This window comes from Pipistrellus kuhlii, unplaced genomic scaffold, assembly GCF_014108245.1.
Source record: "Pipistrellus kuhlii isolate mPipKuh1 unplaced genomic scaffold, mPipKuh1.p scaffold_m20_p_6, whole genome shotgun sequence".
In the NCBI taxonomy this organism is placed as follows: Eukaryota; Metazoa; Chordata; class Mammalia; order Chiroptera; family Vespertilionidae; genus Pipistrellus; species Pipistrellus kuhlii.
Genome location: NW_023425562.1, coordinates 54,256,327 through 54,281,404, shown reverse-complemented (window position 1 = coordinate 54,281,404; position 25,078 = coordinate 54,256,327). Strand labels below are relative to the sequence as shown.

The following is a 25,078-nucleotide window of genomic DNA, read 5'->3' as shown; positions in this document are numbered from 1 at the left end:
AATTGTTTTTAACACTCTGCTAGTGCTAGTTCTAAAAAAATGCTGAGGTTTTACTTAATATATTTATATATTATGGGGAGGGGAAAGAGAAGGTGCACAAGTAAATCCTACCACTAAGTACATGCTAGTGCCAAATTCAGTTAACATTAATAATGGGCAGTTATTGGTATTTTTGACATTTTCTATTTTAAGATCCAGTAAGTAGCCTTTCATTCACTGAATTGTCATTGTTTTGCAGCCTACTGTTGTAGCAAGGACAATGACATAACTTAATTTGTAATCTTTTTTAATTTTAATTTTTTAAATATATATTTTTATTGATTTCAGAGAGAAAGAAGGAGAGAGAGAGACAAAAATGTCCATGATGAGAGCTAATCATTGATTGGCCGCCACCTGCACACCCGGCATCGGGGATCAAGTCCGCAAGCCTGGCGTGTACCCTGACTGAAATTGAACCTCGACCTCCTGGTTCATAGGTTGATGCTCACCCACTGAGCCACACTGGAAGGGTTATGGCATCTTGTTTTTAGTTTAATGTTTGAGCACTGTTGGGTACCAAATTCATTTGATTTACTTTTATTTGTATTTTAAATACTTTCGTTTGTATTTCAAATTTAAGTGATTGCTCCAGGATCAATGATAGGTCATCTTAAGTCTTCCCTCTTCCCAGCAGAGGAAAAGCAAATGAGATACTGTTAATTTGTGTGCTTATTAGAAAATATTTAACTCGGGGGCAAAAAAGGGTTTTTTTTTCTTAGGATGGCACCATTCATCATGTTGCTTTTGTTTTTATAATGTTATGTGGCAGTTTCTGAGCATGATATAGAGGCTAGAAAAGTTGGTTTAGTTTTTAATTAATATTAAATTTTAATTAAAAAATTTAATTTAAATATTGGGTGATGTGTTTTTTTAAAACTCCTGAATTCTCTGGGTATGATATATGCGAATTCCATCTGTTACTCTTTTGCTACTTTCAAACTGGAACTGTGATGGGATCTTTTTTCCCCTATATTTCTTGCTCTGCTTCTTGATTTAAGGAGTCAGAAAGTCTTAGATCTTTGAGTAAATAAGCATATGAACTTGCGTGACCCTCACCCATCCTTGTATGCTTTTACAGTGGGACATCCCCTCTCGCATGTCTCAATGCCATGCTACATTCCAATTCAAGAGGTGGAGAGGGACTGTTTTATAAACTGCCTGGCCGAATCAGCCTTTTCACACTCAAGGTAAGTAATATAAACTCTGTTTTAATGTAGTGATCCTTAAGCTTTTAGTGTGCATAAGAATCACCTGGTAGGTTTGGAATGAGGCCCATGAATTGCATTTCTAATAAGCAAGCAGGTGGTGTTAATGCTGTTAGTCCTAAATGGCAATTGACTGAGAGAGATTCTAATGTCAACAGGGAATTAGGAAATAGTCATATCAGCTGTTGTGTCTATGTCTTTGTAGATAGTGTGCAATAGAGCAGTGTTTCCCAACCTTCTCTCATGATGAGAATCACCTGGTGGAGTTGTTAAAACACAGATTCCTGAATCCCAACTAAGAAGTGCTAAACTAGAATTTTTGGGAACATATAGGTAAAATTGTATACTTAACTAGTGCTCTAAGACAGATTTTATATACAGAGCACTAAGTTAGGTATGCAATTTTACCTATATGTTCTCAAAAATTCTAGTTTAGCACTTCTTAGTTGGGATTCAGGAATCTGTGTTTTAACAACTCCACCAGGTGATTCTCATCATGAGAGAAGGTTGGGAAACACTGCAATAGAGGAATAAGTGTGTATGTGGGGATAATTGTAGATGTTCCTTAATTAGAATTTTGTTTGTAATAATCGAAGGAAAAATTTCTGGGTAGCTAAAGTAAGATCTACACTATGGAAAATAACTGAGATGTGAACATACTTGTGGAAATTCAAAAACTCATTAGCATTTACTAAGTGACACTAATTACAAAGGAAGAGAACTTAAATCAGGAAGAATTCATAAAGCTTAAATGACAAGGTAATTATTTTTCTACCATTTACTATATATATATATATATATATATATATATATATATATATATATATATATATATGTATGTGTATATATGTATATGACTGTCATTTAGGCCAGGAGATGGCAAGCTTTTTCTATAGAGGACCAGATAATATTTTAGGTTTTGTGGATCAGACTATATCTGTCAACTATTCAGCTCTGCCATTGTAGCAGGAAAGCAACCATAAGACAATGCACAAATGAATGGGCCTGGCTGTGTTCCAATAGAATTTTTAGAAAACGTAGCAGCAGTCCAGATTTGGCTTGGGGATGTCGTTTCCTGACTGCTGATAGAGACTTAGGATGACCTATTGACAATGAGGAAACTGAAAATTTGATGCTGACACTTACACTCTTCCATAATATAGTTTAAGTTACAGTAGTCCTTATTCAAATGTTTCCCTGTTAGTTTTGTTTACTTGTAGACTTGTTTTCTTTAATTCAATATTAAAAACTTGAGCAACTATATAACCTGCAGTCATAAAACTTGATCTTTGTGTATATATCAAGTGTATTATATGTTCAGATGTCTGTGCTGTTTTCTGTATTGTTATTATTTCTAATATTTCTAACTTATTTTGGTTGAGGAAGCATAATGTAATGTTAGGAACTGAGCTTTAGGAGAGAGATCCCTGAGTTCAAAACCAACTTTGTAACCTGAGATGATTTAAATGTCTCTTTATGGTGGTATGTACATTCTTGTCACAGAATCAGTTCTTAATAAATGGTAGCTTTTATGTTTGTTTTTTTTTAGTTTCCTCATCCTTAATGATAGCTTTCTATTTTATATTATATATCAATATGATGCAGTTTTGTGTAATTATGTGTAATTATAATGATCCATATTATACATATTGCAAATATAGAGGCTTCTTTTAAGATTCTTATTTTGTCATTGGTGTTTGCCAGTTTAATTATAATGTGTCTTGGTGTTGGTGTTTTGGGGTTCATTTTGCTTGGGACTCTGTGAGCTTCTTGGATTTGTGTGAGTTTTTCCTTCCCTATTAAAGTTTTGTCATTATTTCTTCAAACAGGTTTTCTATTTCTTGCTCAGTTTCCTCTCCTTCTGGCTCCCTTATTCGGATGTTGTTTTGTTTTGTGTTGTCCCAAAGTTCCCTTAGGCTCTCCTCCTGCTTTTTAATTTTTTTTTTCCTAGAAGCTGCTCTACTTGGGTATTTTTTTCTACCTTGTCTTCTAACTCACTGATGTAGTCCTCTGCTTCTTCTAATCTATCTTCTCTTGATGCTTTCTATTGAGTTTTTTACAGGCGCGGTGTCATTTTTCATTTCTTCTTGGTTCTTCATTTCCTCTTGGTTCTTACACATATTGTCGAATTTGTCTTTCATTCTTTTCATCCACCTTATGACCATTTTTCTGAATTCTTTCTCTGACAAGTTGCTTGTTTCCATTTTGTTTACTTCTTTTTCTGGTGATGCCCGCTTTTCTTTCATATGCGGGCTGTTTCTTTGTCTCCCTATGATCTCTCTTCTCCGGGTGTCTGGTTATGTAGTTCTCTCTCTGGCGAGCCACTGCAGGCAAAAATGGCGACAGTGGGGGCTGAGGCGATGATGCCCTTGTCTTTTCTGGAGGCTACAGAGGCAACACTCTCGCTCTCTTGCCTGTGTCCAGTAAGGTGGCGGATGGTGCGCAAGGACAGGGAGCCGACTCCTCCTCAGCGACTCGGCTCTCTAGAGGCTTCTTAATGACATAATTGTATTTTAAGAGGGAGAAGAAAAATACCCTTTTCTATGAACACTGTGAAGGGTAGGAACTGCGTTTTGTTTTTCTAATAAATTTTTATTGATTGCTGAGACAGAAAGAGAGAGTGAGAGAGAGATAGAAACATCAGTGATGAGAATCATTGATAGGTTGGTTCCTGCATGGCCTGTACTGGGGATTGAACCCAAAACCCAGGCCTTTGCTCTAACTGGGAATTAGTCCACCTCATGGTTCATGGGTTGACACTCAACCACTGAGCCACACCAGCTGGGCAGAAACTTGAGTTTTATTTATCTTTGTAATTTGGCTTTGGGCAGAATTCTTGGCATGGTCCATGCTTTAGAAATATTTGAACTGAATTAAATTTTCCATTTTCATTTCAATATACCTATCTGAATAAACATAATTCTATGAATCTGCTGTAAACTTGGGGCATTCTGTTATTCTGCAGTGTCCCGCCTGACATGAGTTGATTGGAGATGTGCTCAGCATGTCCTCTCATCAGCCTTTGGCCTTGTTGCTTAATCTTCATAGTGCCTTGCTTGTTGGAGTTGTACATCACCACTCTGATGTTCTTTATGTTCTTTTGGGGGTAATGGTTTGCTTGTCTGGTTTCCTCAGTGAGACTGTAAACTCCTTGAGGGCAGAGACTAGTTCTTACTCATTTCAATATCCATTAGGATACCATGCAAAGTAGCTATCAAATACATATATGATGAATGAATTAGTACATAATGGCTATATTCTGATACTTGATTATCCTTTTATTTGACATTTGATGATAAATACTGCTCACAATTTTGATGAAAATATTCCTACATCTGCCTTTGGCATCTAGCTCCTATCTCAGCTAAAATGAAAGGTATTTATTGCTATGGCTTCGGTAAAATTTTTGTTTGATTATCTGTTTGTGTCTGTTAATTTTGACCTGTTATAAAAGCAGTGTTTGCACATGTAACAGAATGTGAAAGTAATCTATAGATTCTGCTACCTGGAACCTAAATAATAATTTATAATGTATTTGAAAAAAAATTGGATCATACTTTTCTTATAGCTTTGATGTTTGCTTTATTCTATTAATATATTTTCATGATGGTACATATAGACATACTTATTAAAAACTGTTAAAGGATTCTAGGTTATGAATGTGTTAAACATTAGTCTCTTGTTAAATGCCTCATTATCGCCATGCTCTCTTCCAGAAGCTATGTAGGCATTTACTTTGTTATTTAGGAGTGAATAAGAAAGGGTGCCAAAAATCTGAAACAGCTGATTACCAACCTGGTCATTGATAACCCAGGTCTGCCCAATAAACACTCAAGTTCAAGGTGGTGTTTAAACAAAAATGTTAACCCGTATTTAAAAAACATTTCTTTATTGATTTCAGAAAGCAAGGGAGAGGGAAAGAGTGCTAAAAACATAAATTATGTGAGAGAATCATTGTTTGGCTACCTCTTGTACACCCTCCCAACTGGGGATTGAGCCCGCAATCCATGCATGTGCCCTTGACCAGAATCTAACTGGGGACCCTTCAGTCTGTAGGCTAGTGTTCTAGCCACTGGGCCAAACTGGCTAGGGACCCCATTTTTCTTCTTTTCTTTTTCTTTAAAAAGAATATCAAATGAAAATTTAAGGAGTACTCACTACAGTGAACACCCCCACTCATCCAGCTTTCTTTTTTATTCCAGCTGTCTTACTAATTGTTACAAATTTGCCACATTTGCTTTTTCTCTCTCTACATTTCTTAAAAAAAATCAGAACCATCTGGAAGTGTTAACTAGTACTGGTATTTCACCCCTAAATATTTTAGAATGTATGTTGTAATAACAAAAACATTATTCTACATAACCACAACATCACATTCAGGAAACTTATATATAATCCTTCTATATAATAAAGAGCTAATATGCAAATAGTTGTCACGCCTTCACAGCATTATGCCATCACTCACTCAAAACTGGGAGAGAGGAATGGGGATCAGCCAGGCACAAATGAGCTCTCGAGAGAGGAATGGGGACCATTTGGCCTAAATTTTCTCTCGTGTGTTAAGGAAAAGAGCATATTCAGAATGGCATCTTTTATAGTGGATCATCAAGGTCAAAATTATATTTATCTTCGTGGTTTTGCTACTTAGTTGAAAATAGAAGTTTTTTCAGTTCTGGGCACATTTGTGTGGCCTTGTCCATGGTTACCAAAGGCTTTCTGATAAGATGGAGTCCTTTTGGGTATGCCAGGGTTCTTTCGCTGGGTAATGTGACACAGTACATTTGACACTTAGTTAAAAGAAAATTTTTTTTTTAATTTTTATTGAGTTTGTTAGGGCAACATTGGTTAATAAAATTATAAAGGTTTCAACTATACAATTCTATAATCTACCATCTGTATATTGTATATTGTATTGTCTTCATTCTAAGTAAGTCTCCTATTACTATTTATTCCCTCTTTACCCTCTTCTACCTTCCCCTACCCTCCTTTCCCTCTGGTATTCACCATACTGTTGTCTGTCTACAAGTTTTTGTTTTGTTTTTTAATTCCTCACCCGAGTATGTTTTTCCATTGATTAGGGCGAGAGGGAGAGAGAAACATCAATCTGTTCCTCACTCTTGCACTCTAGCTGGGATTGAACCTGCAACCTAGGTATGTGCTCTGACTAGGAATTGAACCCAGTACCCTTCCATGCATTAATGATACTCTAACCACCATGCAACACGGGACAGGACATTTCCACCACCACCCCCTACTATTTCTTTCACTTTTTTCACCCAATTCCTCATCCTCCCTCTCTTCTGATAGCTGTCAGTCTGTTCTCTATCTGTGAGTCTGTTAATGGATGAGAGTTAGTCCTCAGGGATGTATGGGATAGAGGAAATCTGTCCATGCTTTGATTTGAGTTGCTTTCCTTAAGTTGTTCCTGAAGTCAGCTGTCATAGTCCATCATTGCTTGGTTAGAGGTAGGATTTATATAATTTTTTACAGTTGAGATTTCCTGTCCTATAAAACCTGTGAGTTCCTTTGTAGTATTCTACATTTTTAGGACCTTCATGTAGGACTACTATGTTTTTGTGATTTGGTGGTTTGTTGTTGGTGAGTAGTCATTCTAGCATTCACTGTCAGGCATAATTGCAGTCATCTGAATATGGTTTTATTGTGGGATAATGCTTAAATCAAAATGTCACTTAGGCCCTAGCCAGTTTGGCTCAGTGGATAGAGCGTCGGCCTGGGGACTGAAAGGTCCCGGGTTTGATTCTGGTCAAGCATGTACCTTGGCTGCGGGCACATCCCCAGTAGGGGGTGTGCAAGAGGCAGCTGATTGGTGATTCTCTCTCATCGATGTTTCCAATTCTCTATCCCTCTCTCCTTCTCTCTGTAAAAAAATCAATAAAATATATTTTTAAAGAATTTAAAAAAATGTCACTTATGGCTATTTTGACTTTATTAATCTCCCATGTGGCAATGTAGGCTCTTCAGGGTCTTTTAATTAAACTCAGTTTAATCTTTTAAATATATAATATAGGCTATTTAAAAACATAACAATCTTCTTTGTAAAAGAAGGAGGTGACTACACTTGAAGTATTCATCCATTAAAATCTACAGTTTACAAATAAAGGGTAAGCAATTAGAGGAACAGAGGGAAATAATTACTGTAGTCTCACAATGTTATTTGTAGAACTACAACTAAAATAATTCATATACTTCACATTTTCAGCAATTTCAGAACTCTATTATTACATACTGAGAATAGTGGAGTAATCCTAAATACAGATAAATTATTGAGTCTGTCATTCGAGAGGCAGTAGCAGAATCCATTTTGATTTTTTAAAAATATATTTTTATTGATTTCAGAAAGGAAGAGAGAGGGAGAGATAGAAACATCAATGATGAGAGAGAATCAGGGATTGGCTGCCTCCTGCATGCCTCCTACTGGGGGTTGTGCCCACAACCCTGGCATGTGTCCTTGACTGGAATTGAATCTGGGACTTCATGGCCAACACACTATCCACTAAGCCAAACCAGTTAGGGTTTGATTTTTAAAAATACATATTTATATTGATTTCAGGGAAGAAGGGGGAACGAGAGAGAGATAGAAACATCAATGATGCTGGGACCGGTTTGGCTCAGTGGATAGAGTGTCTGCCTGCAGACTGAAAGGTCCCGGGTTCAATTCCGGTCAAGGGCATGTACCTTGGTTGCGGGCGCATCCCCAGTAGGGGGTGTGCAAGAGGCAGCTGATCGATCATTCTCTCTCATTGATGTTTCTAACTCTCTATCCCTCTCTCTTCCTCTCTGTGAAAAATCAATAAAATATATTTTTTTAAAAAAGAAACATCAGTGATGAGAGAGCATCATTGATGGGCTGCCTCCTGCAGGCTCTGATTGGGGATTGAGCCCATAACCCAGGCATGTGTCCCCTGACCACAGGAATTGAACTATGAACTCCTGGTTTATAGGTTGACACTCACCCTCTGAGCTATATCAGCCAGGCCCATTTTGATTTTTGATAGGTACATAGCAAGCAGAGTGAGTGGTCTTTTAAGAATGCAGATCACATCATGTCAGTATCCTGACTGACCCTTGCCTGTTTCTCTGATCTGTTCTCCTAGCACTTTGGTCATTATACTTCAGCCACCCTAGCCTGTACTCTGTTTCTCAAACATCCTAAACTTGTGTCCCCATCAAAGTCATTGCACTTGCTGCCTAGAAAGCTCTGTGGTACCTTCTTATCATTTGGTTCTTTGTCCAAAAATATCTTCTCAGATACTTCCAGTCTAATTCTAATTACCAATCTAATTCCACTACATTATGAGTTGTTGTTTTTTAATACTAGAGGCCCAATGCAGCCCTGGCTTAGTCTGGAAGGTCATCCGGCTGTTCAGTCTAATTAGCATATTATGCTTTTATTATTATAGATTATTATGAAAGATCTTTCATAGCACTATAAGTATCAGAAATTACCTTGTTTGTTTGGTTACTTGGTTGTCTTTAGACTCCTCCATTAGAATATAAGTGCAAGGGCTTTATTTTCACTTTATCTCCTATCTGGCACATAATACATATTGGCTGAATGAAAAGTAGAAGATGGCATCATCAAAATCTTAAGCCAGCTAGTTCTTGTAATTCACCTTTTATAGCAGTTTTATTATAGAACTAGAGGCCCGGTGCACGAAAATTCATGTACTTGGGGGTGAGAGTGGGGGGTGTCCTTCAGCCTGCCCTGCTTCCTCTCAGAGTATGAGACCCCTTGGGGGACGTCTACCTGCCAGCTTAGGCCCGCTCCCTGGGGGATCGGGCTTAACCTAACAGTCAGACTTCCCTCTGGGAGCCCTTGGGGGATGTCCCACTTTCTGCAGGGAGCAGGCCTAAGAGAGACTTGCCACCACTACTGCACTCACAACTGTCAGCCTGGCTTGTGGCTGAGCAGAGCTCCTCTGGAGGGAATGCACTGACCACCAGGGAGGGGGCAGCTCCTTTATTGAGATCTGCCTCATGGTGATCAGTGCGCATCATTGCGACCAGTTGTTCTGTCCTTATGCTGTTAGGGTCAATTTGCAAATACCCTTTTATTATATAGAATATGCATATTTGGGGTTATTATTTCTTATGCTCTGCAAGTTGACTTTGAAAAACCTTTTTTTCTTGTCTCCTTTGAGCAGTTACAGATAAATCTGTGGGGGAAAAAATCTGACACTATAAATAAATCTTTTTCAGATTAGAGCCATAATCTGGTTCCTCTTAACTGCTAAAGGCAGAAACTGAGCCATTAGAAACTATTTAAACATTTTAGATATGTTTTACATATCATGTTGTTACTCCTTTTTCTTGCTTGTTAGAAAAAAAATATTCTACTTCTGCTTAAAATGATAGTGACATTTTTAAAGTGTCATTTTTAAAGTCTGTGTTAACCTTATCAAATTTGTGATCTTTTAAATACTTATAATGGTAGAGTTTTGGTGTGGCAGGGACTCTTACATTATCTTCATTTTGCAGATCGAAAACTGAGCTGTAACAAGTCTAATAATTTATAATCATACATCTGTGACAAATGCATGTGGTTGAATTGGGATTAAAACCCAGGACCCCACTTTTTGAGTTTGATTTCTTTTCATTATGCCAATTTAGAATATAGAGTTTTTCTTCAGGTGTTAAGATCTTTGGTTACTTCACATTTTTTGAAGCATCTTGTAAGTTGCTTGGTATTCCTCTCAAAATGTTGGTGTTATTTTAATGCAAGGGTGGGTAACCTTTTTCCTGCCAAGGGCCATTTGGATATTTATAACATCATTTGAGGGCCATAGAAAATTATCAACTTAAAAATTAGCCTGTTATATTTGGTCAAACATTTAATTGACTCATTTCTAATGTTTTAGCAAGACCAGACCAAATGATTTTGTGGGTCTTATACGGCTTGTGGGCCAGATATTCCCCACCCCTTCTTTAATGAAAATTTTTATTCAGCAGAAGTAGTTTTTCATATTCTTAAATGTGAAATCTTTAGTTATTATGGTTGGTTGGTTTGAATTTCTACACTCTGCATTAATTATATTGGGGCATTTCTGATCATGGATATTCTTTTCCATGTCAGAATGAGTAGTTTTTGATGGTTGTAAGAGCACTGGATTCCAGAAGTCAAGGTTCTAGCATAGCTCCTCATGTCTTACCGAATATAGTTTCTCCACTTATACATCTTTTTGTTAACATTAAGGAATTGGATTTGATTGGTTTAAATGAATCAGATGTAAAATTTTTTCATCTCATGAAATGGAGCTGCAAAATATAGATGACTGTGAAACTACTACGTTTGAAACAAGCATGAAGGCCCAGCTTCTCCTTTTCTAGGCTCTACCATCCCCACCTCATGCCCCAAACACCCTGACATCTTTCCCAGACCCTGAAGCTCTGTTGAAAACCTCTTAGAGTAAAAAGTCGGTAAAGATACTTTCTGAGTTCACATTCTAATATCTAGGCTATTTTGTGTGAAAAGTAAGGCAGCCCTGAATATTTTCCTTTTCAGTTCTTTTGTAATGCATTTGGTATCTATTGGGGACTGACTGTTTCATTGCAAACCCTGTTCTACGTACTTTATACTGTAGGAAGGAGTTCTGCACAGAAGGCCTGGTCAGTAGAGCAGTGCCATGTGGTCTGGATAATGATAGCAGCAGTTTAGTTTTTTATTTATTTGTTGTTGTTACTCCTCACCTATGGATATTTTCCCCCATTGATTTTTAGAGAGAGTGAAAGGATGCGGGGGGGAGAGAAACATGCAACCCAGGTACATGCCTTTGACTAGGAATTGAACCTGGGACCATTCAGTGTACGGGCAGATGCTCCAATCACTGAGAAAGATCGGCCAAGGCAGCAGCAGTTTAGTTTTGATGAAGGCTTTGACTCACCAGTTGGTAAAAGGTTCCTTATTTGAGTGATTCTCAAGGCATGTCTAGAACTGCCTCTTAAAATAGGGTATTCCATTATCTGACAGTATTCCTAACAAGCTCAGGGAAAAGAGAGAACTTGATAGTTTTTGGAGCCCCAGTCAGACTCTGGCTTTATGCCTTTTGTTCTGAAGTTCAAAGGCCTGCAAGAATGAATTGATGGTCAGGTAACAAGAGGCTTGGAAAGCACTATCACTGGAATGATTTTGTGGCTGCTGGAGGGAGGGTGTGTGTAGGCGGGCTGACAATTTCAGGGTTACTTAAGTGACATATTTTAAAGCAAAGGTTATAACATTTTAAAAATATGATTTTAAAGGATCAGGGTCTAGGGAGATGAGATTGATTATACATGTTGCAGGGCTTTCTTGGAACTGTGTTGGGAAAAATACTTTGATTTTGTTCAGCCAGTATAAAAACTGCGTTTGATCTCTTCTCAATCCTTCAGATCAAGACTTTTTGGGAGAGTTATTTGAGGAACTTGTTTAGTCTAAGAAAGTTGCTTCTTAATCTAGTATAGCTAAATCTGGAAGAAAAGATGGAAACTGATGTTTAATTGAATGCTAACTATATTCCAACCAGGCATCATGCTCCTCATATTGGTCTTTTTTTAATCAGATTTGTCTCCTCTGTCTGTACTAATGGGGAAAAAGCCTGAGAGAGTTAAATAGATGGTATGAAGTCACATTTCTTGTTATTTATGAGATTTGAATTTAACACATGGGGGACAGGTTGGAGCTTTTAAGTTTTGACTAAATGAGTTGGTTTTCAAACATTTGAGAAACATACTGAAGGTTCTAAAAAATAATTTCAAGTTCTTTGTTCACTATAGGACGGGAGAGGAATATGGAGCGAAAAGATGTCTATTTTTTTCTGTTCTGGAAGATGCTGTCTCTTTTTTTTTTTTTTTTTTTATTAAGTTTAACACTTCATGTCAGGTTGTGTGTGTGTGTGTGTGTGTGTGTGTGTGTAAAATAACTCTAACAAGTACTCCTTTTAAAACTACTTTTTTAGGGGGGACGTCCTCCATTTCCATTGCCACCACTTTATTGTGGTATGCTGGATATGAACTAGCTCCAGCTTCATCTACTTACTTTTCCTTTGCCCTTTTGGAATTCATGTTGCTCCTTCGGAATACACACAGCAACCAGAAGGTTTTGTTTTTAAGAACATAATTTGATCATAACACATTTCTGTTTGATGCCCGTCAATGGTTTCCTATCCTATCTAATAAAGAGGAAATATGCTAATTGACACCTCAAAGATGGCGACGCCCACAGTCACAAGATGCCGGCACCCAGTCTCCTCAGCCCTGCTGGGGCAGCAGGTGTGTAGCACTGCCAGGCCTGCCCTCAGGCAGGTCCAGCCACTGCACTTGCCTGCCTCCAGAGTCCCTCAGCCCCCAGCCGCCCAGGGCCACCTGAGGCTCAGGTAACCAGGGTCGTCTAAGGCTTGCGCTGCCAGCATTGGCAGCAGCAGAGGTGTGATGGGGGCGTCGCCTTCCCCTGATCTCTGGGTCACCTTCTACCCCTAAGGACTCTTGGACTGTGAGAGAGGGCAGGTTGGGCTGAGGGACCCCACCTCCAGTGCATGAATTTTCATGCACCAGGCCTTTAGTAGCGTATACCCCAAAATCCAAACCTTGTTCAACCATACTCCCCTTTCAGTTCTTTGAATTCCTAAAACTCCAGTTTTAGGATCTCTTTTATTAGATAGGATAGAGTCCTGGTGCATGAGTGGAGGCCAGCTGGTTTGCCCTGAAGGGTGTCTTGGATGTGGGGGGGGGGTACCCTTGGGGTGTGGGGTGGCTTGGGAGAGGGGCCTGTGGTGGTTTGTAGGCCGGCCACGCCCCCTGTCGACCCAATTGGAGGCCCTGGTATCTGGGATTTATTTATCTTCTATAATTGAAACTTTGTAGCCTTGAGTGGAAGCCTAGGCCAGCCAGGGCAGGTGGAAAGCTTTGCTTCCTCCATTGCCGGGGGCAACCCTAGCCTGCTCTTTCCAGTTCCATGGCTGCAGCCATTTTTCTTGGGATTTATCTTCTATAATTGAAACTGTATCCTTGAGTGGAGGCCTAGGCTGGCTAGGGCAGGCGGAAAGTTTAGCTTCCGTTGCTGGGGAAACCCAAGCCTCTCAACTGCTCTCTGTGGCTGCAGCCATCTTAGTTGGGGTTAATTTGCATAGTTGCTCTGATTGGCTGGTGGGCATGGCTTGAACAGAGTGATGGTTAATTTGCATATTACTCCTTTATTATGCAGGATTTGCACGATCATTTGATGTGTCTCTCTGGACTAGGCCTTAGGGGCAGAGAATCTGGATTATTTTATTCTTGGCTATATTCTCAGCATCTATCATAGTAGGTGCTCAGTGAATGTTTGCTGGAAATGCAGTGGAAAGACACATACTAGTAGAAGGAGATGGTTTTAATTTGATTGGTAGCAGTTCCCTGTGCCAGAGTTAAATTGTTCAAGATAGTAATTTTTAGTATTAAAACTGAAATACGTTGTATAGTGCTTACTAAGATATCTTTTCCATGGAATGGAGCATTTGAAAACCTCCAAGTGCAAGGTTTATTTTCTCAAAAAAGTAAAGTCCAATCTAGCTTTTGAAATCTAGTGTCACCCTTGCTGATTTGGCTCAGTGGATAGTGTGTCAGCCTGCAGACCGAAGGGTCCCAGGTTTGATTCCAGTCAAGGGCACATGACTGGGTTGCGGGCTTGGTCCAAAGTGCAGAAGGCAGCCAATGAATGATTCTCTCTCATCATTGATGTTTCTATCTATCTCTTCCTCTGAAATTAATAAAAATATATATTAAAAAAAAAAAAGAAATCTAGTGTCATATTGATTCTTGATCTTCTTTATGCGCCCCCCTCTTTTTTCCTACTGCCTCTCCCTGAAAGCTTTTAGGCTCTTTTCTATGATTATATACTGTAGTGTGGGTATTTTTACACCCCGTGTACCTTCTACTTAAATGTCGAATGATCCTTGGTTGAGGGCCGTTTGTGAGATTTAGGCTCTCAACTTTAAACTAGTAGAAGATTCAGTATGTCATCATTTTATGGCTTCATTTGTCTCCAGCAGTGGATAGTAGTTGTCAGTTAGATGTGTAGTGCTGGAGTGAGGGTGTCTGTTTCCTAATAGACTTGTAACAGTCTCCATGTTCACAACTGTGTAACTCATCTGCCTCATCCTTGTCTGCTGTGGCACCCAGTTTAAGTTCTGAGCCGGTTTGGAATTTAGGGGATGAATACCCTTAGTTCTTTTCATTATCTCCCTCTGCAACACTTAAAGATTTCATCTTCCTTTGTTTTGCTAACTTGTCTCCTTTGTTTCTTTGTTTCTCTGTCACTGGTAACTTCCAAATTATATTCCCACCCTGAATATTCCTCCCTGAATATCAGACTTGTTATAATGGCTTCTCAAAATTTACCTGTACAAAACCCATCTCATGGTTTTCTCAACTCAAACCTGTTTTAACATTCTCTTCCCTATGTTAATAAGTGGGAATTCCACTTTTTATGTTGCTTAGGTTAGAAATCTGGGTTTTATCTCTGATTCCTTTCTTTTGCTCTCATCAGTAAATCCTGTTGGCTGAACTTTCAGAATATATCCCATTACCACCCCCACCCCGCCACCATTATTCTGGTTTAAGCCAACATTATTGTTCTAGATTATTGTAACTTCCTAACCTGTTCCCTTGCTTCCACTCCTCCATGATCCTCAGCACTGGAGCCAGAAAGGTTTTTTGAAAAATGTCAATCAGATGAAGTTATTTCTATTCTCAAAACCCTTCTATTCCTCCACCCCCTTCACTCAGGGTAAAGGCCAAAATCCTGAGTTGCTTGTATACCTCTATGAGATCTGCTTCCCACCCTCACTCCCATGCTTTTTCTTTTTACTCTCTCCTCCTGGTTCACTTTGCTCAGTAAACACAGTGGCCTCCTTGGTGATCCTTAAACATGTCTCCATTATTTATTCCTCTCGGATTTTACTCTTGCTGGGTCAACTGTTTGAAATGATTTTCTCCCAAATAATGTCTGCATGCCTTGCTCCAAGTATTTACTCAAATTTACTCTAACATGCCCCATAGCATTCCCTGGTTTCCTGCCTTATGTTTTTCTTCTTAGTATTTATCACTGTTTGATATACTGTATATGTGGTATATATTTTATATGTGGTTATTTGTTGTTGTTTCTATACTTTGACTACAACATAAGCTCCACTAGCGGAAGGGTTTTTAATTTTAGTTACTGTTGCTCTTCAGCTCCTAGGGAAAAAGTAGGCACTTAGATATTAGTGAATAAATGAATTATAGTATTAATGTAATTCATGTTCATTTGGTAATGTATGTGAATTACATTAATAGATTTTTCCCCAGTGTGCAAGTGTCCTTGTATTTCTAGGATAAATATCACTTTGATATAATTTTTAAATCCTCCTCTGAGGATATTTTCCCATTGATTTTTAGAGAGCGTGGAAGAGAGAGGGAAAGACAGAAATATGAGAGAAACATGTTGATTTGATTGCCTCCTGCACACGCCCTGATCAGGGCCCTGGCTGGGGAGGAGCCTATAACTGAGGTACATGCCTTGACCAGAATTAAACCTGGGATCCTTCATTCTGCAGCCCGAGGCTCTATCCACTGAGCCAAACTGGCTAAGGCTGGTTTTCTTTTCAAATACACGTTGCTGGATTTAGAGTATGAATATTTTATTTAGGACTTTTACATCTGTATTCAAGAAGTGACTTATCTGATATTTCGATTTTAAACCTTGTTCTGGTTTGGTATCAAAACAAGCTGTGTTATTTTCACTATCTTGATTGTACAGTAGTCTCTTTAAGACAGAGATTATTTGTTTTCTTTAGTAGAACATGCCTATAACCCTACTGGGCATGGTGTATTTTATTTTGAGAATATATTGTTTTCATGTTTTTTTTGTTTTGTTAATCTTCTTCTGAGGATATTTTTTTCCATTAGGTTTCAGAGAGAGTAGAAGGCGTGGGGGTTGGGGGGGAAGGAGGAGAGAGAGAGAGAAAGAAACATTAATATGTACCTGCAGCCTGGATATGTGTCCTTGGCTGGGAATTGAACCAGAGATCTTTTGGTCCCAGGGCCTACCCTCTAAACACTTAGTCATACCGGCCAGGATTTGTTTTTACTTTTCAAAATGTTGAAGTACATAATTTATACAAAAGAGTGTATACCAAACTTGTGTTTTTTTTAAAGAATAATAGCTTAAAAATGAACTGCACATGCCAGCTAGCTCAAGAGCACAACATCTTTTGCACTATTTGAAGTATCTGAGCATATCCCTCTCTCTTCCTGCTGAGTGTGGGACTAGGACCCCTTGCTCCTCAAGGGGGCATCTCTACAGCTGTGAAATATCCCTCCTAATTAAAAACAAACTTTTTTTTTTTTAAATTGATTTCAGAGAGGAAGGGAGAGAGAGGGAGAGAAAAATAGAAACATTAATGATGAGAATCATTGATTGGCTACCTCCTACATGCTCCACTCTGGGGATCGAGCCCGTAACTAGGACAAGTGCCTTGACCTGGAGTCAAACAGTGACTTCCTGGTTCAAGGTTGATGTTCAACCACTGAGCCTTTCTGGCCAGGTGTCTTTCCTAATTTTTAACAGCCACACTGGAGGGGAGTGTGTGTTACCAGCCCATTCCCAATATCCGCCCCTTTTACCAGTCCTGATGGGACTTCTGTATGTCTTAGTTGTAGGACTTCTGTTCAGCTAGACTTCAGCAGATTCTCAATGGTGGCTGTTCTGTAGCTTAATTGTAATTTTTATGCTCATGGGAGGGTACAAATCACACGGTTACCTTTTCCGCCATCTTGACCAGAAGCCACTGTAAATACTATTTTTTATAAATTATTTCAGGATTTACTGATAATCCCAAATTAAATTCAAGACTATATATATATATATTTTTTTTTTTTTGCCTGACCTTTTTTAATCTGACATGTGTACTTTCTTTCTCAGTCATGTGAAAATGCTGGAAACCACAGAAATACTCATTTGCTTTTTTCAAAAGCCTCAGAATTAAAATAGCACTACCACTAACAATATAATTACTATAAAGCAGGGTTGGGAACCTTTTTTTCTGCTAAGGGCCATTTGGATATTGATAATATCATTTGAGGGCCATACAAAATTTTCAACTTAAAAATTAGCTTGTTATTCCCAGCCAGTTTTGCTCAATGATAGAGCATCAGCCCATGGAACTGAAGAGTCTGGTCAAGAGCACATACCTTGATTGCAGGCTCAATCCCGGGCGCAGGTCGACGTGTTTTGTAGGAGGCAACCAACCAATGTGTTTGTCTCTCATTGATGTTTCTCTCTCTCTGCCCCTTCCCCTCCCTTACACTCTCTAAAAAAAAAAAAAAAAAAAAAAATCAATGGAAAAACATATCCTCAGGTGAGGGTTAACAACAACAACAAAATAGCCTACTGTATTTGGTCAAACAATTAACTCACCCCTATTGCCCTGCCAGGACCAGATCAAATGATTTTGAAGACCTTATACCTAATGATTTTGAGGCAGCCCATTGATCTTTCTCTCTCCCTCTCCCTTCCTCTCTAAAATCAATAAAAATATATTTAAAAAAAATTAAAGTCACTTGAACAAATTCATGTATGTGTGGTTATGCCATCAAGTTGATAAACAGTTTGGTTCATTAGCTTTGTCTACTTGTTATTTTCAAGGATTGGTTTTATAAACTTAATTTTGCTTTATAGTGATGTAAAATATTTGCTCATGTTTAAATACACAATATAACATTTATTTGGTGAAGTCTAAGATATATCCAATCCCTTCAACCTGTTTCTTCTTTCCCCCATGGCAACGATTTTTAACCAGTGTGCCACAAGAATTTTTAAAATATTCAATACCTGACTATGTAGTCAGGGATACTGACTTTTTCCTTAGACTATCAAATAAAAAATGAAAATTGCCCTCATGACACTAGCTGTTCGGTGTGAATGCCCTGTTTTGAACCATAAGTATATGTTATATAATAGATTTGCACTTATTATGGGATGTGATAATATCCCATAATAAGGTTGCATCTGATTGGTTAATTCTTGGTACCAGAATCCTTATATACAAGTATAAGCATCTGATTTTTTTTTTTAAAGTCAGTTTGGAGCAAAAATGGTAGGTAATTATTATTATTTTTTTTTTGTAAATCAATCAAAATCATATCTTTTTTGGTTAGATCGGCAAAAAGATAGTTTTTGTTTGTTGTTTTTTTGGTGTGCCACAGAATTTTAATAATTTGTGTTTCATGAGATGAGAATAGTTGAAAATCACTGCCCTATCGGTAAGCATTTTATTATAAAATTATTTTCCTTTTTAAAAAAATATACTTTATTGATTTTTTACAGAGAGGAAGAAAGAGGGATAGAGAGCTATTATAGAAACATCGACCAGCTGCCCCCTGCACACCCCCTCCCAGGGATGTGCCTGCAACCAATTAAGATGCCCTTGACCGGAATCTAACCTGGGACCTTTCAGTCTGCAGACCAACACTATCCACTGAGCCAAACCGGTTTCAGCATCCTTCCTTTTTTTGAATTATAAACAAATAACATATTTGTGCCTTCCTCTTTTTTAAAATTTATTTGAGAGAGAGAACCATCAATCTGTTGTTGCACTCATGCATAAATTCATTGGTTGTCTGTTGTATGTGCCCTGGCCATAGATCGCACCTGAAATCTTGATGTATTGGGATGATGTTCTCACCAACTGAGCTAACTGGCCAGGGCTCTTTCTCCTCTATTAGAATGAAGTAATACACACTTTTCTTCCCTACTCTACTTTTTAAAAAAATATATGTATTTTTATTTTAGAGAGGAAAGGGGAGGGACAGAGAGAGAGAGAAACATCAGTGAAGAGAGAGAATCATTGCTCAGCCACCTCCTGCACATCTCCCACTGGGGATTGAGCCTGATATCAAAGAATGTGCCCTGACCAGGAGTCAGACCACGCCCACCTGGTTCATACATTGACGCTCATCCACTGATCCATGACAGCCAGGCCACATATTGGTCTTTGATGGGTTGGAGGAAAAAAGCAAAATGTTTTTTTTGTTTTGTTTGTTTTTGTGTGTGTGTGGTTTTTTTTTTTTTTTTTTTTTTTTTTTTTTTTTACCACAGATAGTTTGGGTTGGGGTGGGGGGAGAAGCAAAACTGGTCCTTTACCACAGATAGATTGAGGAGTGTATTGACCCTGAATACCTGTTGGTAGACGTGACCACACAAGTTTTGACATGTATGATTTTATATTTCTTCAGTTCTAAATATTTTGAAATTTCTATTATGGAATCTTATTTAATTTATGAATTAAAGTGTTTTGTTTTTTTTTAAATTTCTGAATACATAGTGTATCCTCATCTTCCATTTACCCATTTTATTAAATCAGTGTCAAAGACGTGGTATGTGTGATTTGGATTCTGTTGACTTTTAAAAAAATATATATTGTTTTTTATTAATTTCAGAGAGGAAGGAAAAGGGAGAGAGAGAGAGAAACATCCATGATGAGAGAGAATCATTGGCTGCCTCCTACACACTCCCTACTGGGGATCGAGCCCGCAGCCCGGACATGTGTCCCTGACCGAAATTGAACCTGGGACCCTTTAGTCTCCAGGATGAAGCTCTTATCTACTAAGCCAAACCGGCAGGGCCTCTGTTGACTTCTTTTCTTTTTGAGAGTATGAGACATGATTTAATGATATATGTATTTTCTGTCTTTCTGTATCACAATATTCTGTATATGTATTATCAGTCCAGTTTTTAAATTAAGTTTTAAAATTTTAATTTTTTAAAATCTTGCTTTTGTATCAACTTGAAATATCCCTTTTATTGTGGATTTGTTCATTTCTCCTTGAGGTCAGACAGTTCTTTATATATTTTGAGGCTGTATTATTATTTTTACAGTAGTTGTGTAGTATGGTGTAGTAAACTGTACAAAATCTTAGTGTTTTAAAACTATTTTATCATGTCTCATGAAACTGGATTGACTGGGCTCAGTAGGGTGTTTCTTCAGCCCCACATGATCTCAGGCTGGGGCTGCAGACATATGGTGCCTCTGTTAGACTGAAATGTATAAGACAGTTCACATATTTGGCAACCAGGGATGGCTGGAAGGCAGGGTTTACCTTGGATGCAGAGATGGCTGGCTCTTCTTTCTATGGGGTCTCCCTTTCTCACAGTTTATGCTGTTTCTCCAGAATGGCTATCCAACTTTCTTATAGGGCAGGTCAGAGCTCTCTAAAGTGAAAAAGCAGGAGTTGCCAGGCATTCTTAATTAAGTAAGGCTCAGGCCCAGAACTGGCACAGGACCACGTTTACCACATTGTGTTATGTAAAGCAAATCAAGGAATCATTCCAAATTCATTGGGAGGACAGAAATACGAGGCAGCTTCATTTCATTGGGGTCTTCTTTGCCATGCATTCAAGTTTTTGATGACAGCTTTTTAAATTGTTTATTGCTAAAAATATTCCTCTTTATAGTAATGGTTTTTGCTTTAAATTCTTATCTTTTGGGTGGGATATGGTTGCTATATACTTTTCAAATCTTTCAACCCTTTAAACTGTGTTCGGTTTTTACTGTTGCTTGTGAATGGATTATAGCTGGTTTTAAAAAGCATATTTAGTCTGGATTTTCTCTAATTGAATTAAATATATTTACATTTATTGTGATTAACATTTTTATCTTCTGTGTCTTTTTTAATACTAGCCATGCTTTATCTTGTGTTATTCTTTTCTGGCTTTTATTGGACTAATTATTTTATTTTTAATTGATTTCAGAGATGAAGGGAGAGGGAGAAAGAGAAACATCAATGATGAAAGAGAATCATTGATGGGCTGCCTAGGGGGATTGAGTCCGCAACCTGAGCATGTGCCCTTGACTGGAATTGAACCTGGGACCCTTCAGTTCATAAGCCAATGCTCTGTCCACTGAGCCAAACTGGCTAGGGCAGGACTAATTTTTAAAAAATTTATATTTTATTGATTTTTTTTACAGAGAGGAAGGGAGAGGGATAGAGAATTAGAAACATCGATGAGAGAGAAACATCAATCAGCTGCCTCCTGCACACCTCCACTGGGGATGTGCCTGCAACCAAGGTACATGCCCTTGACCGGAATCACACCAGGGACCCTTCAGTCCACAGGCCGACACTCTATCCACTGAGCCAAACCGTTTAGGGCTGAACTAATTTCTTTAAAAAAAATTACTGCCTTGTAAAAAACTGTGGTAACAATATACATAACACAAAATTTACAACTTTAACCTTCTTTTGGTTTGTCTTCACGCTAGCATATTTCTTTTTTCCATTGAATTTTAGTACAAGAAGAGAAGAGGAAAAGGGGAAGGAGGGAGGAAGGAAGGGAGGGAGGGAGGGAGAGGGAGAGAGGAGAAAAACACATTGATTGATTGCCTCCTGCAAGTGCCCTTACTGAGGCCGGGGGTCAAACCTACAACCTATGTAAGTGCCCTTGACCTTGACCCAAATCCTTTCAGTCCATGGGCAAATGCTCAGTCCACTGAGCCAAACTGGTTATGTCTGGACTCAGTTTTAAAATTCTTTCTTTTTACCCTGTGCTGGCTTAGAAATTAAGTATTTTATTTCTATCATATAGGTGACCTTTATATTTTTCAACATGAATACTTACATTCTAAAGCAGTAGTCGCCAACCTTTTGGACCTCACCTACCACCAACCACTGCTCCAAAGGTTTTCTTAAATTAGTGGTCCGTGGACCACTGGAGGGTGACTGCTGGTCTAAAGTGAATCTCTCTCCTCATGAAAAACACTTGCTTTTAAAATGTTTTAGTTAGAAATGTTTCACTTTTTGTATTCTGAGCTCTCGTCTAGTTTTGAAGTTTCATATTTTATTTTTAATATTTTTATATATTTTTAAATATATCTTTATTGATTTTAGAGGGAAGGAAGAGGAGAAGGGAAGTGGGGGTGGAGAGAGAGAGAGAGAGAAACATCAATGATGAGAAAGAATCATTGATTGCCTGCCCCACACTGGGCATTGAAACTGCAATTGGGCATGTGCCCCAACTGGGAATCAAACCGTGCGTGACCTCCTGGTTCATAGGTTGAAGCTCAACCACTGGGCCACACTTGCTGGGCTCCACCTTTTAAAGTTGGGCATTAATAAAATATTTATGTTGAAATATTGCAGATCTCTTGGCTTACCTTTGCTTTTTGTATCCTACTCCTTTATTCTGTGTTTAATTTCTTTTTTGTATTAATGTATATTATTTATTAAGTTCCTTCAGTAAGGATCTGTAAGTAATAAACTGCCTTTGTATCTTAACGTCTCTATTTTACCCTTCTTAGATAATATTTTAGCTATGCAGTGATTTGTAGCTGACTTATTTTCCCTCAGAGGAAGCTGTCCTTGCCTGTTAGTGTTCTGGCATGTATTGTTGCATTTGAGGGATCTGGTAACTAAATTGTTGCTTCATTGTTATTTTCTGTTTGGTTGCTGTTACTATTTTTTGTTTGCCTTTATTGTTCTGCAGTTTTGCTATAGTGTATATTTGAGTAAGTTATTCTGATAATCTGAAGACTCAGACTTTAGTTTTGGCCAGTGTGTCCTTGAATACTTTTTCTGTCTTCATTTATTTTCCAGCTCTATCTTTTTGTGCTACATTCTTTGAGATTATTTCAGATTAGTAATATAGTTCACTAATACTTCAGTTTTGACTGAACATTCAGCTTTTTACCACATTTTTATTTTTATATATTTTTTTATTCTTATTTGAAATTTGCTATTCTCATTCTATTTATTTATTTTTAATATATTTTATTGATTTTTTTACAGAGAGGAAGGGAGAGGGATAGAAAGTCAGAAACATTGATGAGAGAGAAACATCGATCAGCGGCCTCTTCCACAACCCCCACCTGGGATGTGCCCGCAGCCAGAGTACATGCCCTTGACCGGAATCGAACCCGGGTCCCTTGAGTCTGCAGGCCACTGAGCCAAACCGGTTTCGGCTGCTTATTCTCATTCTATCTATAGGGTTTTTATTTATTTTATTTCTGTACATTTTTAAAATTTTATCTTTGTTGAAAATATTACAGATGTCCCCCTTCTTCCCCATTGACCTCTTCCACCCACACCCTCTATTTCTGTATATTTTATTTTATATATATATTGATTTCACAGAGAAAGGGAGAGGTGAGAGAGAGAGAAACATCAGTGATGAGAGAGAATTATTGATTGGCTGCTTCCTGCACGCCCCACACTGGGGATCGAGCCCAAAACCTGTCATGTGCCCTGACCAGGAATTGAAACATGAGATGGTTCATAGGTTGATACTCAACCACTGAGCCACATAGGTCAGGCCATTTTATAGCCTCTTTATTGTTCTAGTCCAGCCGTCGCCAACCTTTCAGACCTCATAGACCACCAGTTGTCCGACAACTGGTTGGCGACCGCTGCTCCAAAGGTTTCCTTAAACCAGTGGTTGCCAACCTTTCGGACCTCAAGACCACCAGTGGTTTGGTCTGTGGACCATCAGTTGACCGCTGTCCTAGTTTACCTAAATCTTGCAGTCTAAATTTGTCTGTGTGTCTGCTGAAAACCCTCCCCAGCTTTAGTGGTTCATTTCTTATTTAAAAATTATCACTTAATGCTTATCATCTGTGGGATTTATTTTTTATCCAAGTCTTAAGGTAGAGATGTCCTAAGGAAGTTTTGCATTTCTGTTGAACCATCCTACTGGTTTCCTTAGTGCCATACCTGTTCTTAGGCTAATTTCCGAGATTGGGGTTCCTGGACCACTTGGATGAAGTAATTTTTGGAACCCATTCTGTGGCATGGCATTTCAGTTTCTCAAAGGTGACTCTTTCACCTCTGACTTCTCTCAGAATTCATGTTATTTCTCTGTAGTTCTTTGTATCTTTTGGTATTTTATGGATTTAACTCATTTTCAGTTTCTTGTCAGCCTTTTGTAGGCATTAAAACATATGTCCCAAGCCCTAAGACCTGTATCTGGTTTTAGTAGCTCTGAGAGTTACTTGGGTTCGAGTAGCTTTGTTGTTTCTAGCATCAGGGAATGTTTCTTTCTTGCTTTTGGGCTTGCCTGTGTGAATGTGTTATATTTTGCATAGCTTTTCTATGTATTTGGATTGGGAAATGAATGCTTTTATGTCAGGCCTGTATATTCACTGGAAGATCGGTGACAAATTGCTCATTTGTAGTTACATCCTGTAAATCAGGTGCAACTCATTAAAACACAAGTTTCTGAATTCTGTCAGAATTCATGTGATACTGGAAATGCAGTGGTGGTATTGCTGAGATAGTTTTATTTTGTCTAGATAGCATGTGTTAGGCTGAAGGGATGTCAGTTTATATCACTAATGAGCCATTTGCAGCTTGATTGATCAGAGTGCCTTTGATTGCCTTGTGTTATCAGTTCTTATTAGAAAGAATCATTGCAGTGGCCATTACTGTTCTTTGAGGAGTTTTGGTATATCTTTTTGTCTTAGCTATAACTTTATTTTGTTGTTTTAGTGGTTGCTTATTTATTAGATAAATACTTATCACAGTCTACCTTCAGTAATATTATACCACTTAGACTGTTATAAGAACCTTACAGCAGTATTAAAACATTTGTGTGTCTGAAAAATTATCTATTTTATTTTCTAAAATATTTAAAATGTTTTTACTCATTTCAAAGAGAGGGAGAGGAGAGAAACATCCGTGACGAGAGAGAATCATAGATCGATTGCTTCCTGCATGTCCCCCACTGAGGATTGAGTCCACAACCTGGACATGTGCCCTGACCAGGAACAGGGCCCTGACCTCCTGGTTTGTGTGTCGATGCTCAACCACTGAGTTACATGCCTGGCCAAATTATC

At 38.3% G+C, this 25,078-nt stretch overlaps 1 protein-coding gene across 6 annotated transcripts in view; it reads left to right on the top strand.

Annotated features, from left to right (window-relative positions):
* The window catches only part of ASXL1 (ASXL transcriptional regulator 1), a 63,900-nt gene that overhangs the window by 8,046 nt on the left and 30,776 nt on the right, over positions 1 to 25,078 (top strand). For 5 of the 6 annotated variants that reach the window (XM_036418764.2, XM_045574709.1, XM_036418763.2 and 2 more), the window contains one exon: positions 1,118 to 1,226. In XM_036418764.2, the coding sequence (XP_036274657.1) occupies positions 1,118 to 1,226 (109 nt within the window). Of the gene's footprint in view, positions 1 to 1,117; positions 1,227 to 2,464; positions 2,495 to 25,078 lie in introns of those variants that run through there. The other variant, XM_036418765.2, reaches the window with a different exon arrangement.